We start from the raw sequence: 17,620 nt of genomic DNA, 5'->3' as shown, positions 1-17,620 counted from the left end.
GTAAATGAGTGGTTCATAGAAAAATAAAGTTGTGTGTTTGATTGTGCAACTCACAGCAACTGTTTACGGCCCCATCCACAATCATAACTTTACCCTGTGTGCTCTCTGAGTACCTACCAACCAGGTCTCACTGTGGATGAGGTAGCTCATAAAAGAATACTGAACTATCTTTCTAAGAACAGCCTTTTAACAACTGATACTGCAATCATTACTCAAACAGATGGCATCTTCCAGTTATATCATCAGGCAATATACACTGATCAGTCAGAATTTTATGATCAGCAACCCACTATCGATGTAAACCTATCCAGGCGATAGCAGCATCACCCGGTGAGGAGTGACTGCTAGTCAGACACATGCACAGTGTGTGTAGTATCAGTGAACATGCTCTGTGTTTGGAATGGGGAAGGCACATGATCTAATTGAGTCTGACGAAGTGCTGATCATGATAGCTTGGCATAAGCATTTCGGAAACTGTATGACTTGTCAGGTGTTCAGTACTGCTGTGGTGAGCATCTTAAACACATGGTAAAACAAAGGTGAAACCATGTCCAGATGAGATGGGTTGGGTGGCCACCCGCATTACAGATGTCTGTCATAATAGGCTGCGCAGACTGGTAAAACAGGACAGGTAGCGAATTATGGTGGAAGTATTATCAGACTTTAATGCTGGGCAGAGTACAAGTGTGTGTGAACACACAGTGCACCATTCATTTCTAACAATGGGCCTCCGCAGCCGACAACCCCAGCATGTGTCAATGTTAATGCTATGACGACAACAACAACAACAACAACAACAACTACAACTGAAATGGGCACATGACCATTGGCACTGGACACTGGCGCACTGACAGCATTGCATGATCTGATGACTCTATCACCTTCGTCATATCAATGAGAGGGCGTGAATCCATCGTCTTCCAGGGGAACAGCTCCTTGACACCTGTACTTCGGAATGGATACAAGTTGGTGGCGGCTCCATTACGCTTTGGAGAACATTCACGTGGGCATCCATGGGTCCAGTGGATTTTGTGCAAGGCACCAGGATGGCCAAGGAGTATCGTACAAGGGTTGAAGACCACATATATCCCTTCATGTTTACCAATGGTAGTGGCATTTTTCAACAGGATAACATGCCACGTCAAAAGGTCAAAAGTGTGTTGGAGTGGTTTGAGGAGCACGATGACAAGTTCCAACTGACATGCTGGCTCTCCAACTTGCCAGATCTGAACCTGATCGAAAACATCTGGGAAGTGTTTGAATGTGGCATCAGAGCTCTCCTCCCTGGAATTTACGGGAATTACATGACTTGTGTGTGCACTTGTGATGCCAACTCCCTCCAGCGGCCCCCCACACCTCATTATTTCCATGCCCTGATGAGTCATCACTGTTACCTGTGTCAAAGGTGGACATTCTGGCTATTAGGTAGGTGATGATAATGTTCTGGTTGATCAGTGTACAATATTATGCCAAGTATAAAGGGAAACTACTTAAATAGAATGACATTTGATGACACTTCCGCTTTAGCAACTACATTACAAAATACACGATTTTTGTGGCTAAATGTGAACTATCAAAGCTAGCCACCTTTCCCTGCTAATTCAGTTCGCTGAAGACATGCTCTACAACAGTAACTTAACCATGGCACAAAAATTTGACTATACAATTGTACGGGAAAAATGATAAGTTTCTGGCAGTCACTGAAGTTACACAGTTACATCACAGTAACACTGGAGGAAGTAGTTTAACAACACAACAACAGTTTTTCTTTCTTTTATTTTTTTAAGGAAAAAATTAAATAATGTTACTTATAATCCATCTTGATTGCAAAAGTTTTTATTCATATGACCGGTTTCGGTTCATTCAGAACCGTCTTTAGGTCTGTAACGATAATGAAACTGATTTACTATTTCACGGAAGCAAATCTTTTTCATCCTATTTAATCAACATCAAATTTACCAGAACGTACCTGATATTTCAGTTACAGGAGTAACCCGTCCAAATCCAGCAACTTTCACATGCTGCGTCACATAAAATTGGTTGGCAGAATGCACGTCATTTATATTAATTATAACACTATTACCGACAGGTGGCGTCTGGTACATTTGTTACATTCCATTTGCACCTACTGTATTCAGTAGGTTTTTTGATTAACTTTTATCTCCAAAAATACTTAATTAAAATCTGTATTTGTCAAGGTTAAAATTTGTACTTATCAAAATTAAAAAACAGTAAAATTATCATTTTTATACAATGTAAAAATCATAGGGCGATTTATATATCTATGGTGCTCGTGTGGACTTTTTTTTCTCTACAGTCTGCTTCTGTGGTACCCGCCATTTCGGTGTTGTGCCGCAATCCGCTCAGTTGTCTGATGTCCATCGCCGTGGGCAAGAGGGCCGCGCAGGAGGGCCCCGTCAACGACGCCAGGCGATATATAAATCGCCCTATGTTTTTTAGATCATATAAAAATGATAATTTTACTGTTTTTTAATTTTGATAAGTACAGATTTTAACCTTGACAAATATATATTTTAATTAAGTATTTTTGGAGATAAAAGTTAATCAAAAAACCTACTGAATACAGTATGTGCAAATGGAATGTAACAAATGTACCAGACGCCACCTGTCGGTAATAGTGTTATAATTAATATAAATGACGTGCATTCTGCCAACCAATTTTATGTGACGCAGCATGTGAAAGTTGCTGGATTTGGACAGGTTACTCCTGTAACTGAAATATCAGGTACGTTCTGGTACATTTGATGTTGATTAGATAGGAAGAAAAAGATTTGCTTCCGTGAAATAGTAAATTAGTTTCATTATCGTTACAGATCTGAAGATGGTTCTGAATGAACCGAAACCGGTCATATGAATAAAAACTTTTGCAATCAAGACGGATTATAAGTAACATTATACAATCACTGATTGCTGCTATCCCATCAGACATTATGTCTGTTTTTGTGAAAAAATTAAAACTATCACCTCAAGCTCTTTTTATTAAAAAACAAAAAAGGATAAAATAACACTGCAACTTTTTACTGTGTGCGCAGTATTTGTGAAAGGTTTATTGTGTTTTCTCTCATGCAAAAAATGTAAGCATGTAAAGTGATTTAATATTGGAATAAATAACTACATTACTGAAAAGTAATTGGAGTGTATCGATGATTTCTCTTAATTTACAACTATATTATTACCTTCTTTGTAACAGGATTTATTTATCAAACCAGGCTTTTCTTCAACAGATGTGTTCTTTTCTACTACTTTTCCTGATATAGGACTGTACAGTTCACTGGCAGCTTTCACACTTTCCAGTGCACCACATTCATCTGGAATCACAACACATTAAAACTATACATAAACAAAAATACAACACCATTCTTAAGTATTTATATTAAAAAAAATAATCTATTCAGCTGTCTATCAATCAGACAAATCTGGATTTGTTCATGATAACTGTTGCTTTACAAAACCAAAAGAGATTAAATTACAACAATTATATTTGCTAAAGCAATTAAGCGTCCCAAAATTTAGATTTAGAGCACAACAAAATCGCAAATATTTGATATGAATAAATCAATAACACACACACACACACACACACACACACACACACACACACACACACACACACACATCTGCAGCCTCAGAGAGCTGAAACCATAATGTGAACAGCAGCACCAGTGCATGATGGGAGTGGTGACTGGGTGGGGGTAAGGAGGAGGATGGGGCGGGGAGGGGGAGGGGGAGGGATAGTATGGTGGGAGTGGCGGACAGTGAAGTGTTGCAGTTTAGACAGAGGGCAGGAGAGAAGGTGCGGAGAGGGGAGGGGGTAAGTAGCAGAAAGGAGAAAAATAAAATAAATTAAAAGACTGGGTGTGGCGGTGAAATGACGGCTGTGTAGTGCTGGAATGGGAACAGGGAGGGGGCTGGATGGGTGAGGATAGTGACTAACGAAGGTTGAGGCCAGGAGGGTTACGGAAACGTAGGATGTATTGCAGGGAACGTTCCCACCTGCGCAATTCAGAAAAGTTGTTGGTGGTGGGAAGGATCCATATGGAACAGGCTGTGAAGCAGTCATTGAGATGAGGGATATCATGTTTGGCAGCGTGTACAGCAACAGGGTGGTCCACTTGTTTTTTGGCCACAGTTTGTCGGTGGCCGTTAATGCGGACAGACAGGCTGTTGGTTGTCATGCCTACATAGAATGCAGCACAGAGGCTGCAGCTTAGCTTGTAAATCACATGACTGGTTTCACAGGTAGCCTTGCCTTTGTTGGGATAGGTGATGTTAGTTACCGGATTGGAGTAGGTGGTGGTAGGAGGATGTATGGAACAGGTCTTACATCTAGGTCTATTACAGGGGTATGAGCCATGAGGTAAGGGATTGGGAGCAGGGGTTGTGTAAGGATGGACGAGTATATTGTGAAGGTTGGATGGACGGTGGAATACCACAGGAAGGGGGGGTGAGAAGGATAGTGGGCAGGACATTTCTCATTTCAGGGCAGGGCACAATGAGAGGTAATCTAAACCGTGGGGGAGAATGTAATTAAGTTGCTCCATTCCTGGATGTTACTGAGTTACGAGGGAAATGCACCTCTGTGGCCAGACTGTGGGACTTTGGGAGGTGGTGGGAGACTGGACTGGAAAGATAAGGCATCGGAGATATGTTTTTGTACAAGGATGTGAGGATAATTACGGTCAGTGAAGGATTCAGTGAGACCCTCGGTATATTCGAGGTGAGACTGCTCGTCACTGCAGATGCGACGACCACAGGTGGCTAGGATGTATGGAAGGGGCTTCTTGGTAGGGAATGGGTGGCAGCTGTTGAAGTGGAGGTATTTCTGGTGGTTAGTAGGTTCGATATGGACAGAGGTACTGATGTAGCCATCTCTGAGGTGAAGGTCAACATCTAGGAAGGTGGCTTGTTGGGTTGAGTACGACCAGGTGAAGCAAATGGGGGAGAGGTAGTTGAGGTTCTGGAACCTTCCTTCCCACCAACACCAGCTTTTCTGAATTGCACAGGTTGGAACCTTCCCTGCAGTAAATCCTACATTCCCGTAACCCTCCTGGCCTCAACCTTTGTTAGTCACTGTCCTCACCCATCCAGCCCCCTCCCTGTTCCCATTCCAGCACTACACAGCCGTCATTTCACCGCTACACCCAGTCTTTTTATTTCTCTCCTTTCCACTACTTACCCCCTCCCCCCTCCGCACCTTCTCTCCTCCCCTCTGTGTAAACTGCAACACTTCACTGTCCGCCACTCCCACCATACTATCCCTCCCCCTCCCCCCGCTCCAGCCTCCTCCTCGCCCCCACCCAGTCGCCACTCCCATTATGCACTGGTGCTGCTGTTCACATTGTGGTTTCAGCTCTCTGAGACTGCAGACATGTGTGCAAGTTGTGTTCCCGTGAGTGTGTGTGTGTGTGTGCGTACTGCTGACAAAGGCCTTAATGGCCGAAAGCTTTAATTGTGTGAATCATTTGGTTGTGCCTATCGCGACTCAGCATCTCCACTATATGATGATTAGCAACTTTCCTTCTCTGGTATTGTTACACTCCATCCTGGATTTCCATTGTTTGAATATGAATAAATCAATATTATAATCTCACCATCTTTTTTGACAATGGATCCTACATCTGGCAGTTGGGCATACACCACTTCCCCCAACGAATCCTAAAAATGTATGCTGACATTAGTAACATAAAGAATGTTAGACACTCAAATGACAGCAATTTCCAATATCAAAATCAACTATGAAGAATAGTGGATTAACAAATTTTAAAACCAGGAGAGTTAGAATACTATTGCTAATTATTGGTTTTTAACATGTTTTGCAATTAATAGTGTATTCACATATATAATTTTACATGCAATCAAAAATGTTCAAATGTGTGTGAAATCTTATGGGACTTAACTGCTAAGGTCATCAATCCCTAAGCTTACACAATACTTAACCTAAATTATCCTAAGGACAAACACACCCACCCATGCCCAAGGGAGGACTCGAACCTCCGCCAGGATCAGCCGCACAGTCCATGACTGCAGCGCCTTAGACTGCTCGGCTAATCCCACGCGGCTACATGCAATCATGAAGTGACAACAAAACTATTCAGCTGCTCTAGTGAAGATTGCACTTCAGTTACTTCGAAAGTAACGCACTGGCTGCAAATTCCTTGACATCAGCTCCATTATGCACAGATTTAGTACCCAACAGCAGCATTTGAAACTTAATGCTGGACCGGGACTCAAGCCATGATTTCCCACTTATTGTAAGTGCTCGCCTGAAGGAAACTCAGGTTCGAGTCATCAACTCGCACAAATTTTCATGTATCACTAAAACCTAGTACAGTTGAAATCAAATGAATTCACAGTCTTCTTTCACACATGCAAAACAAAATATCTGCATGATGCTACCACATGGATAGAATGCATTTTAGATTGTATCTAGCTGTTGTAAGTGCCATTCATCAGACTACTGAGAATTCTGGCATGCAGTAACTAATTTATTTTGTGCTCTGATGAAGTAAATATTTGTGATGTTAAGCATCTGTACTCTTACAGGTATGTCAAGTCTATTTACACTTTATATAGCATATAACTACGCTTACTCAGTAATACTACAGCACAGCAAAATTTTAAATCGTAGCCCCTTTGCAGTAAAAAGCATGTCTAAAAATATATCAAATTGTACCACCACTTATTATATACTGCAGCAGCACATTTTAAAATAATGTTCACCGTACATATTTTACCAACTGATTTGATCTAATATTATTGTTCTGCTACATGTGTAGCCAATGAAGGGGGCCTATTTATAGTTTATGGTTTTTATTGGAAGATTGAATTTCACATGCTTTATTCTTCCATTTTATTTAACCTTGAAATGGAGCAAATGTCATATCTATAATTACAATTACAAATATTGTCTTACTGCACTTCACATGTTGCATCATTTTATTGAAACACAATTATATGCCATGTTATGCTAGTAATCATGTAATTTAAAAAAAGACATTCCTCAGTTTTTAATCAAAATAAAAACTAGTTACTAGAGCCCCAGTGATGTTGTAGTAAGAGTGAATCAGTAACTATAAATAATGCTGCTGATGATAATATCAGATTGTAACTTATCTTACAACACTGCAGTTTTTTCACGTAGTGGTACCAATGGAATATGGTTTTTGGTCCCAAGAAGACAAGGAGAGGGGTACTGATGCTATTGGACATGTTCCCAAAGGACAAAGAAAACTAAGTAGAGCAACATCATCTGCTTTTGCAATCACCGGTGGTCCTTACAAGATGTCCTCCTTGATACAGAATATGAGAGAAATGAAAGTCGGTCTAAGGAAACTAAACGGTACATGATTAAGTGCCTCAGATGTGGTGTATGATTGCATACCCGATGTGCAAAAGTATGTGCAAAGAAAAAGGTATTGAATCATGATGGCTGCAAACCTGAATGAATAGTTAATGTTGAAACTGTTCAGTGTAAGTCCAAAAGTAGGCTAATATTTTAGATAATGAATATGTATTAAGGGCTCAGATTTCTTTCTTAATGTCTGAAAAATTAAAATAAATATTGCTGATACCAAATTTTTTGTATTTGCTTTGAAAGAGAAAAAAAATTTAGTGGTACAGTTCATAATACCAATGACACAATTCAGAAGACCTGTTTATGAAATGTAATGCTTTGCACCTCTCCATTTACTGTGTTCTATCTTTTAAATTTTACTAAAATTTAGTTTCAAAACTTAAAGCATATGTGTCTGACAGAATTGGCTGTACCTTGTTGACATTACATTTAGATAATGTATATTAGATCTCGGTACAATTAGAAAAATGCTCAAAGTGAAACATAAGAACTGGTTATCTGTCCAAGATGCCCAGTACTGTCATGTTCCAAAAAACATTTGACACAGTGCCCCCACAGCAGACTTAACAAATGTCATAGCACACAGAATGGGTTCCCAGATATGTGAGTGGCTTCATTACCTTTTTAATAGATCCCATTACACTGTCCCCAGTGGTGACTGTAGATCAGAGAGAAGGGGAACAGCCTGAGTGCCTCAGGGAAGTGTCAAAGGATTGGACAAATATATTATACTAGAACGATACCACAGTTCATCAAGAGTAGCGACGCATATTGTGACAAGCCAATTGCTCAGCCACCACTGACCACAAGTTTTAAATTGGTGAGAGATCTGGACAATGTGCTGGCTAGGGTAGCAGTCGAACATTTTCTGTATCCAGAAAGTCCCTTACAGGACCTCCAACATGCGGTTGTGCATTATCCTGCAGAAATGTAGGGTTTTGCAAGGATCGAATTAAGGGTAGAGCCACAGGTCGTAACACATCTGAAATGTAACGTCCACTGTTCAAAGTGTCGTCACTGCGAACAAGAGGTGACCGAGACGTGTAACCAATGGCACCCCTTACCATCACGCCGGGTGATACGCCAGTATGGTGATGACGAATAAACGCTTCCAATGTGCATTCACCGCAATGTCACCAAACACAGATGCGACCATCACAATGCTGTAAACACAACCTGGATTCATTCAAAAAAATGACGTTTTGACATTCGTGCACCCAGGTTCATTGTTGAGTACACCATCACAGGCACTCCTGTCTGTGATGCAGCGTCAAGGGTAACCACAGCCATGGTCTCCGAGCTGATAGTCCATGCTGCTGCACATGTCGTCGAACTGTTCGTGCAGATGGTGGTTGTCTTGCAAACGTCCTCACCTGCTGACTCAGGGATCGAGACATGGCTGCACGATCCATTACAGCCATACGGATAAGATGCCTGTCATCTCAACTGCTAGTGATACGAGGCCATTGGGATCCAGCACGGCATTCCTTATTACCCTCCTGAACCCACCAATTCCATATTCTGCTAACAGTCATTGGACCTCAACCAACGCGAGCAACAATGTCACGATACGATAAACTGCAATCACGAAAGGCTACAATCCGACCTTTATCAAAGTCTGAAACGTGATGGTACACATTTCTCCTCCTTACACGAGGCATCACAACAACGTTTCACCAGGCAATGCCGGTCAACTGCTGTTTGTGTATGAGAAATCGGTTGGAAACTTTCCTCATGTCAGCACATTGTAGGTGTCACCACCAGCGCCAACCTTGTGTGAATGCTCTGAAAAGCTAATCATTTGCATAGCACCTTCTTCCTGTCTGTTAAATTTCACATCTGTAGCACATCATCTTCGTGGTGCAGCAATTATAATGGCCAGTAGTGAGTGTGTGTGTGTGTGTGTGTGTGTGTGTGTGTGTGTGTGATGCAGTGGACAGGGTGAACAGCGATTTGCAACTGTTTGCTGAAGATACTGTAGTACATGAAAAAGTATCATCATTCAGAAACTGTAGAAGGATACAAGATGACTTATTTCCATTTGGTATTATGAGTGGTGGTTTGGTCTAAATTTGGAAAAACTTAAGTTAATGCAGATGAATAGGAAGAACAGAACTGCAATGTTCAAATACAGTATTAGAAGTTTGTTGCTTTACACAGTCATGTCAATTATGTATCTAGACATAATGGTGCAAAGAAACATGAAATGTCATGAGCATGTAAGGAAGGTAGTAGAAGCGGTTGACTTCGGTTTATTGGGAGAATTTTAGGACAGTCTAGCTCATCTATATACGACACTATGTACAGAGCACTAGTGCAGTCAATTCTTGAGTACTGATTGAGTGTTTGGGGTCCCACCACGTCAGATTAAAGGCAGATATCTAAGCAACTCTCAGGTGTGCTGCTAGATTTATTACTGATACATTCAATCACAACACACGAGTATTACAGAGATGCTTCATGAACTCAAATGAGAAACCATGAAGGGAAGACAATTCACAAAACACCACTGAAGAAACTTAGGCCTTTGCAGCCGACTGTACAGTGCATCTACAGCTACCAATGTAGAATTCACTTAAGGACCACGAAGACAAGATAAAAAAATTTACGACTCTTATGGAGGCATATAGACAGTCATTATTCCCTTGCACCAATTGTAAGTGGAAGAGGAAAGGAAATGACTAGTAGAGATACAATGTAGCCTCCATCAGACACTGTATGATGGCTTGCAGAGTATGAATGTTGATGTTAATGTTTATGTCCAAGAACATGGGAGGGGAGGCAGTAACAGGAAAAACTCCATTACTCCTACAAATAGAGTGCTGCCAGATTCTACACATCCATAAGCGTCACTAAATGAAGTGCCCATTTAGAACAAGGACAAAAACAAGACACACAGTATATCTCATCTTGACTGTTCATGACACTTCACTTCTTTGGCAGTATCTGTAAAACTTTCTTCGCAGTGATGTGTGCATTTTCCACAGCTGTAGATGTTCACATTCATTGTCTGCTGGTTCAGTCAGAGGTGATTGTGTAGACTCCTTGTTTGAATCTAAGCCAAATGATTTTGTTATATTTTCAGTTTTCTCCACCATCAAAGTCTCTCTCCTCCACAAGTATTCACAAACTTTTTTAATCACTATAAATAGCCTTTTTAGTTTCCTAAAGCCACATCACTAAAACTAACGTCACAGCAATAAAATTAATCTGCCTGCATGGTCTAGCAGTTAAGAGTTTTTGGCTGCTAATGTCAGGGTCCAGGGTCTGATTTCCAGTGATAACTTCAAGGTCTGGAAGGAGCATTCTCTCGACTTGTGAGACTGAGAAGTTGCTCGAGTACGGAATAGGTATGGGAAGAACTGACAAGTTAAACCAATATCAGTATTTTAGTTTTAGATAAATGGTATTTTTTGGTATTTGCTTCATTTCAGTTACAACAGGTTTTTTTTCATTTTTACTGCGAACTGGGTAAAAAACCAGCATATCAGTTTGCCACTGCAGCAGTGTTAAAATACTTTATTGCTCTGGAATATTCAGTTATTATATGCACAGCATTGCTAAGACATTAATGTACTTAGTGGCATGGCCTATTACACAACAGGCCTGCACATGCAGGAACACATGCCAACAGCTGGTCTATATGGTAGTTTTTTGCTGTCATCCTTGGATATTGGTAGTATTGCAGAATGACATCATTCCTAATTTAGAAGTGCTTTCAATAGTAATGAAGTGCGATGATGTATTTGCTTCAAGTGATGAAAAATGAGAGAAAGCACATCATCATATAAGTAGAAAACATCCATAATGTTCCTTGGAAGACAAGACAAATTTAAATGCTATACCTATACTGTGTGTGTGTGTGAAACCCTGGTCCAATGTAAGAGAGGGCCTGAAGGCCATAATCTTATCACATTATAAAAGATGCATGGAACTCATTGACTTGTGACCTTCCGCTCTCGCTGTGCCAGTATCCTACATCTACATCCACATTCCACAAGCCACTGTTTGGTGTATGGCAGAGGGTACTTTGTACCACTACTAATCATTTCATTTCCTGTTCCACTAACAAATAGAGCAAGGTTGTAATGACTGTCTACATGCCTCCATATGAGCCCTAATTTCTCTAAACTTCGTGGTCCTTGAGAGAAATGCATGTTTGTGGCAGTAGAATCATTCTGCAGTCAGCTTAAATGTTGTTAATAGTATCCTTGAAAAGAATGTTGCCTTACCTCCAGGGATTCCCATTTGGGTTCCTGCAGCCAATCCATGATACTTGTGCATCATTCACACCTACCAGTAACAGACCTAGCAGCCCCTCTCTGAATTTCTCCAGAATTACATCGCACTAGTGTCCTATATGCAGTCTCTTTTACAGATGAACAAAACTTCCCAAAATTCTCCCAATAAATTGAAGTTGACTATTTGCCTTACCTAACACAAGCACTACATACTTGTTTCATGTCATATTGCTTTCCAAGGTTACACTCATATTTCAATAACGTGACTCTTAAGCAGCATACTAGAAATTCTGTATTTGAACATTACACATTGGTTTTTCCAACTCATTTGCATTAACTGACATTTCTCTAAATTTACAGCTACCTGCCATTCATCACACCAATTAGAAATCTTGTCTCAGTCATTGTATCCTCCTACAGTCTCTCAATGGCAACACTTTCCTGAACCACCACAGTGTCATCAGCAAATACCTGTAGATTGCTGCCTATCTTGCCCGCCAGATCACTTAAGTATATAGAAAATAATAATAGTTCTATCACACTCCCCTCGGGTACTTCTGATGATACCTTTGTCTGACGAACATTTGCTGTGGTGGATAACATATTGGGTTCTATCACTTAAGAAGTTTTCGATCTGCTCACATGCTCGCACCTTTGTTAACAGTCTGCAGTGGGGCACTATGTCAAATGCTTTTCAGAGACCTAAAAATGTGGCATCTGCCAGTTGCCCTTCATCTGTAGTTCACAATATATGATGTGACAAAAGGACAAGCTTTGTTTTGCACTAACAATGCTTTCTAAAATTGTGCTGATTCGTGGTCAGGAACTTTTCTTGTCTCCAGGAAACTTATTATATTTGAACTGAGAATACATTCAAGACTTTTACAGAAAACTCATGTTAAGGACATAGGTTTAATTTTTTGGGTCCATTTTTTACCCTTATTATATACAGGAGTCACCAACAGTATTTTCCAATTGTTTGGGACTTTCCGCTGGGCAAGAGATTCACAACAACACGAGATAAGTAAGAGCCAGTGCTGTAGAGTAGTCTTTCTACAACCAAGCTGGGATTCTATCCGGATGTGGCAACTTATCTAATTTCAACTCTTTCAGTTGCTTCTCCGTGCCAAGGATGCCTATTACTATGTTGTCCATACAGGTGTCTGCGTGATGGTAAAAAAAAGTTATGACTGTGTGATCTCCTGCATTATTTCTTAAATACGAAACTTGAAACTTCAGCTTTTGTTTTATTATCCTCTACTGCCTCAACAGACTGGTCGATGAGTGATTGGATGGAAGCATTAGACGACATTATCAATTTTACACAGAACCAGAATTTTCTCTTGTTCTCTGCCAGATCTTTTTACAGATGCATAAATCTCCACTACCCTTAGCTTTCCAATATTTACACATTCTCTTTTGAACTAAGAGTGCAACAGCTTTAGCTTCCTCAGCATCTTCCAGATTTCACAGTTAAACTATGGTGGATCCTTTCCATCCTTAATCCACTTACTACGCATGTACTTCCCCACATACTGGAACTAAATTATGTCAATTCATTGTCAAAGTCAGTTGCTAACCACAGATCATCTGCTCTAACAAATACTCTCCTAACCTTCTTGACTGATTTATTAACTTCTGTAACCATAGTTGCTGAGATAACATTATGATCACTTATCACTGTCTCGATACTGCTGCCGTCAATAAGGTCAGGCCTGTTTGTAGCTACAAGGTCTAAAATATTCCCACTGAGTGTGGGCTGTCAAACTAGCTGCTCAAGTTACTAATCAGGGACAAATTATATAGTTTCACCTGAGTGCTTCAGTAGTTAGGTTTCTGAATCTCTGCGTATTAATCTAAATTATTAGATACAGTTCCTGCATTTTCGTCAGGGTCTGCAGTAGAGTTGCACGGCACGAGCCGATAGTTCGTTTATCTGCATAGTTTAGTTTTCCACGGTCTTTAGTATGGACAGGGACTGCGATTGTTGTGTGCGGATGTGAGCCTAGTAGGTGACACTTCGCTCTCAGCTTCAGGCTGTGATGGCTTCGATTACACAGCTTGAGGCTGCAGTGGGTGGACACCACTGCTGTGGGCCAGCTGTGGGGATCCAACGGACATCCAGCACGTCCAAGTCCTCCGATCGGTCCTCACCGGGGGCCAGCCCACCCCTCACCCATGGTTGAGTGGGAGGTCGCCATAGGGCATAGCAAGCGGAGAAAGACTTCCCAAGCTGCCGTACGTAAGGCCTCCCCAGTTTGTCTGACAAGCAGGTTCCAGGTGCTGTATGGGTCTGACAGTCACTGAGCCAGTGCTGTTCCTTATCTGTATAAACAATTTGGGATACAATCACAGCAGTTATCTTAGGTTGTTTGCAGATGATGCTGTTGTTTATTAACTAATAAAGTCATCAGATGATCAAAACAAATTGCAAAATAATTTACAAAAGATATCTGTATGGTGTGAAAATTGGCAATTGACCCCAAATAATAGAAAGTGAAAGGTCATCCACAAGTGCTAAAATGAATTCGTTGAACTTCGGTTACATGATAAATTCGTCAAATCAGAAGGCGATAAATTCAAATAAATACCTACGAATTACATTTATGAACAACTTAAATTTGAAGGGAACACACAAAAAATTTTGTGGGGAAGGTTAACCAAAGACTGCATTCTACTGTTACGACACTTAGAAAATGTAAAAGTTCTACTAAGGAGACTGCCTACACTACGCTTGTCCGTCCTATTTTAGAATACTGCTGCACGGTGTGGGATCCTTACCAGATAGGACTGAGGGAGTACATCGAAAAAGTTCAAAGAAGGGCAGCATATTTTGTACTATCATGAAATACAGGAGATAGTGTCACTGAAATGATACAGGATTTGGGCAGGACATCATTAAAATAAAGGTGTTTTTCATTGCGACAGAATCTTCTCATGAAATTCCAATCACCAACTTTCTCCTCTGAATGTGAAAGTATTTTGTTGACACCGACCTACATAAGGAGAAATGACCACCATTATAAAATAAGGGAAATCAGAGCTCGTACAGAAAGATATAGGTGTTCGTTCTTTCTGTTCGTTATACGAGATTGGAATGATAGAGAATTGTGAAGGAGGTTCGCTGAAGATGTAGATGTAGAAGACAGTTTTTAGAAAACTGTGCTCAAAATCACTTCGCAAGTCTGTCTGTCTATCCCCCCCCCCCCCCCCCCACACACACACAATGAATCCATAGATGTCCCAATCTATACTCGATATGTTAAAGCCACCACCAACTAGTGGTTTGGGTATTTATGTGCTACTGACCATAGATTTCCTTTGAATTACTAAAAAACTGTCATGGCAGATTTGGGTGGCTGGTAAAAACATCCAACAATTACCTTTATTTCAAATACACCTGTTATGTGTGACCAGATACCTTCACTGTCACACTCAAATACAATCTCAGCAGAGAGAATATTTTTGTCAACTGCAACAAACATCCCCCCTCCTGTAGCATCTAATCTGTCTTCCCGACATACAGTCCATGACTTGGTAAATGTCTTAGAGCTTTCTACTTCAGGTTTCGCCAGTTCTTGGTCCTGAGAATACTTTGAATGTAAGAACTTTCCTGCAGGAAATTTCCTGGAGAGCAGTAAATTCAGGAACTTCATTACAAATACTTCAACAATTTACTGATAAAATGTTGACAGACTAAGTGTCTTTACTCTGAACACTGTCTAATTTTGCTGTCTGTATACCGTCTGCTACCTAAGCTGCTTCATTTGTGTAGTGCACCTTCATCTATTGGGAGGGGAGTCCTACAATTCCCCACCCAATAGTACAGGTCCTCCACCATCTTTGCTGGAGACAATGAGAGCAATTGCTGCCACAGCCTCAACCCCATATCGATGGAGATCTCCCTCTCCTTCACCTGCATTAGAATTTTTCAATCTTTGTTCACTATCTCTGTTTATTATTGGACATAATAGCCATAAAAAAACCTACCTTCAGTTACTTCAGAAACCATTTTTTTGAGCAGTCTTAACAGTCAGGTTAAAAGGAAGTATATAACCCAAAACCAACTGTTTCAGCAATAACTGCGATCCCTAATATAGAAGCAGTGAAATTGACACACAAGTCACATAAGCAATATTTGATATCAAAAGGCTTGCCAAATGCTATGTGACGCACAATATTTATTTATTAGGAGCAAAACCATCATGTGTTATTTTTAGTTTACTGAGCAATATGTCTGACACATTCAGACTATTCATCTTATCCTTTCAAAGATTCCACACCAGTCCTATAGGATTTAGGACTGTATAGTACAGCAGAAATAGGAAAGGAACCATTTTCTTGCAAAATTTTGTCTGTGGAATGAACTTATTTAATGCCAAAAGTTTAGGTCTCCTTGGGTTTATATATTTTTTCCTTTTTTCTCCATTTCTATATGATAAATCTGACTTTTCCATTGCTGACACAGAGGAGAAGTGAACAGGAAATGAAACTCTGCATTCACACGAATGAAACACTGACCAATACTGTTGTTTGAGAATACTATTTGCATACTGTTACTTTACAACAACTATTCACAGTGTACTCTGAATGAATCCACAGTTCGTCTAAAACTAATACCCACTTCAATTTCGAAAGCCTTATTTTTCATAAAAAAATCTAATGTAGTCTGCACTTTTTGCAAGTACATTCTTTCGTCTGGACACAATGACTCATTTATTCTGGTTTCTTTTAATATCAGATCTCTTAGATGGAACATTATGGTATTGACAGGAATGGGGGAAAGAAATACAGTAGAAGAAGAATGGGTACCTCTGAGGGATGAAGTAGTGAAGGCAGCAGAGGATCAAGTAGGTAAAAAGACGAGGGCTAGTAGAAATCCTTGGGTAACAGAAGATATATTGAATTTAATTGATTAAAGGAGAAAATACAAAAAGGCAGTAAATGAAGCAGGCAAAAAGGAATAAAAACATCTCCAAAATGAGATGGGCAGGAAGCGCAAAATGGCTAAGCAGGGATGGCTAGAGGACAAATGTAAGGATGTAGAGGCTTATCTCACAAGGTGTAATATAGATACTGCCTGCAGGAAAATTAAAGAGACCTTTGGAGAAAAGAGAACCACTTTATGAATATCAAGAGCTCAAAAGGAAACCCAGTTCTAAGCAAAGAAGGGAAAGCAGAAAGGTGGAAGGAGTATATAGAGGATCTATATAAGGGCGACGTTCTTGAGGACAAGATTATGGAAATGGAAGAGGATGTAGATGAAATGGGAGATATGATACTGCGCGAGAGTTTGACACAGCACTGAAAGACCTAAGTCGAAACAAGGCTCCGGGAATAGACAACATTCCATTAGAACTGCTGATAGCCTTGGGAGAGCCAGCCCTGGCAAAACTCTATCATCTGGTGAGCAAGACGTACGAGACAGGTGAAATACCCTCATACTTCAAGAAGAATATAATAATTCCAATCCCAAAGAAAGCAGGTGTTGACAGATGTGAAAATTACTATCAGTTTAATAAGTCACAGCTGCAAAACACTAACGTGAACTCTTTACAGACGAATGGAAAAACTGGTAGAAACCGACCTCGGGGAAGATCAGTTTGGATTCCATAGAAATGTTGGAACACATGAGGTAATACTGACCCTACGACTTATCTTAGAAGATAGATTAAGGAAAGGCAAACCTACTATTCTAGCATTTGTAGACTTGGATAAAGCTTTTGACAATGTTGACTGGAGTACTCTATTTCAAATTCTGAAGGTGGCAGGGGTAAAATATAGGGAGCGAAAGGCTATTTACAATTTGTACAGAAACCAGATAGCAGTTATAAGAGTCCAGGGGCATGAAAAGGAAGCAGTGGTTGGGAAGGACGTGAGACAGGGTTGTAGCCTCTCCCTGATGTTATTCAATCTGTACATTGAGCAAGCAGTAAAGGAAACGAAAGAAAAATTCGGAGTAGGTATTAAAGTCCATGGAGAAGAAATAAAAACGTTGAGGTTC

At 40.4% G+C, this 17,620-nt stretch overlaps 1 protein-coding gene across 1 annotated transcript in view; it reads right to left on the bottom strand.

Annotated features, from left to right (window-relative positions):
• Window positions 1-17,620, bottom strand: part of LOC126259904 (glycine cleavage system H protein, mitochondrial) — a 65,799-nt gene that overhangs the window by 24,099 nt on the left and 24,080 nt on the right. Inside the window, exons 3-4 of the mRNA XM_049956993.1 lie at window positions 5,613-5,676; window positions 3,198-3,329 (exon numbers count right to left, since the gene is read on the bottom strand). Coding sequence (XP_049812950.1) covers window positions 3,198-3,329; window positions 5,613-5,676 — 196 coding nt within the window. The remainder of the gene's footprint in view (window positions 1-3,197; window positions 3,330-5,612; window positions 5,677-17,620) is intronic.

Source organism: Schistocerca nitens, chromosome 5 (genome assembly GCF_023898315.1).
Source record: "Schistocerca nitens isolate TAMUIC-IGC-003100 chromosome 5, iqSchNite1.1, whole genome shotgun sequence".
Lineage (NCBI taxonomy): Eukaryota > Metazoa > Arthropoda > Insecta > Orthoptera > Acrididae > Schistocerca > Schistocerca nitens.
Note: the sequence above shows the minus strand (reverse complement) of the source record. Positions and strands in the feature narration are given on the sequence as shown.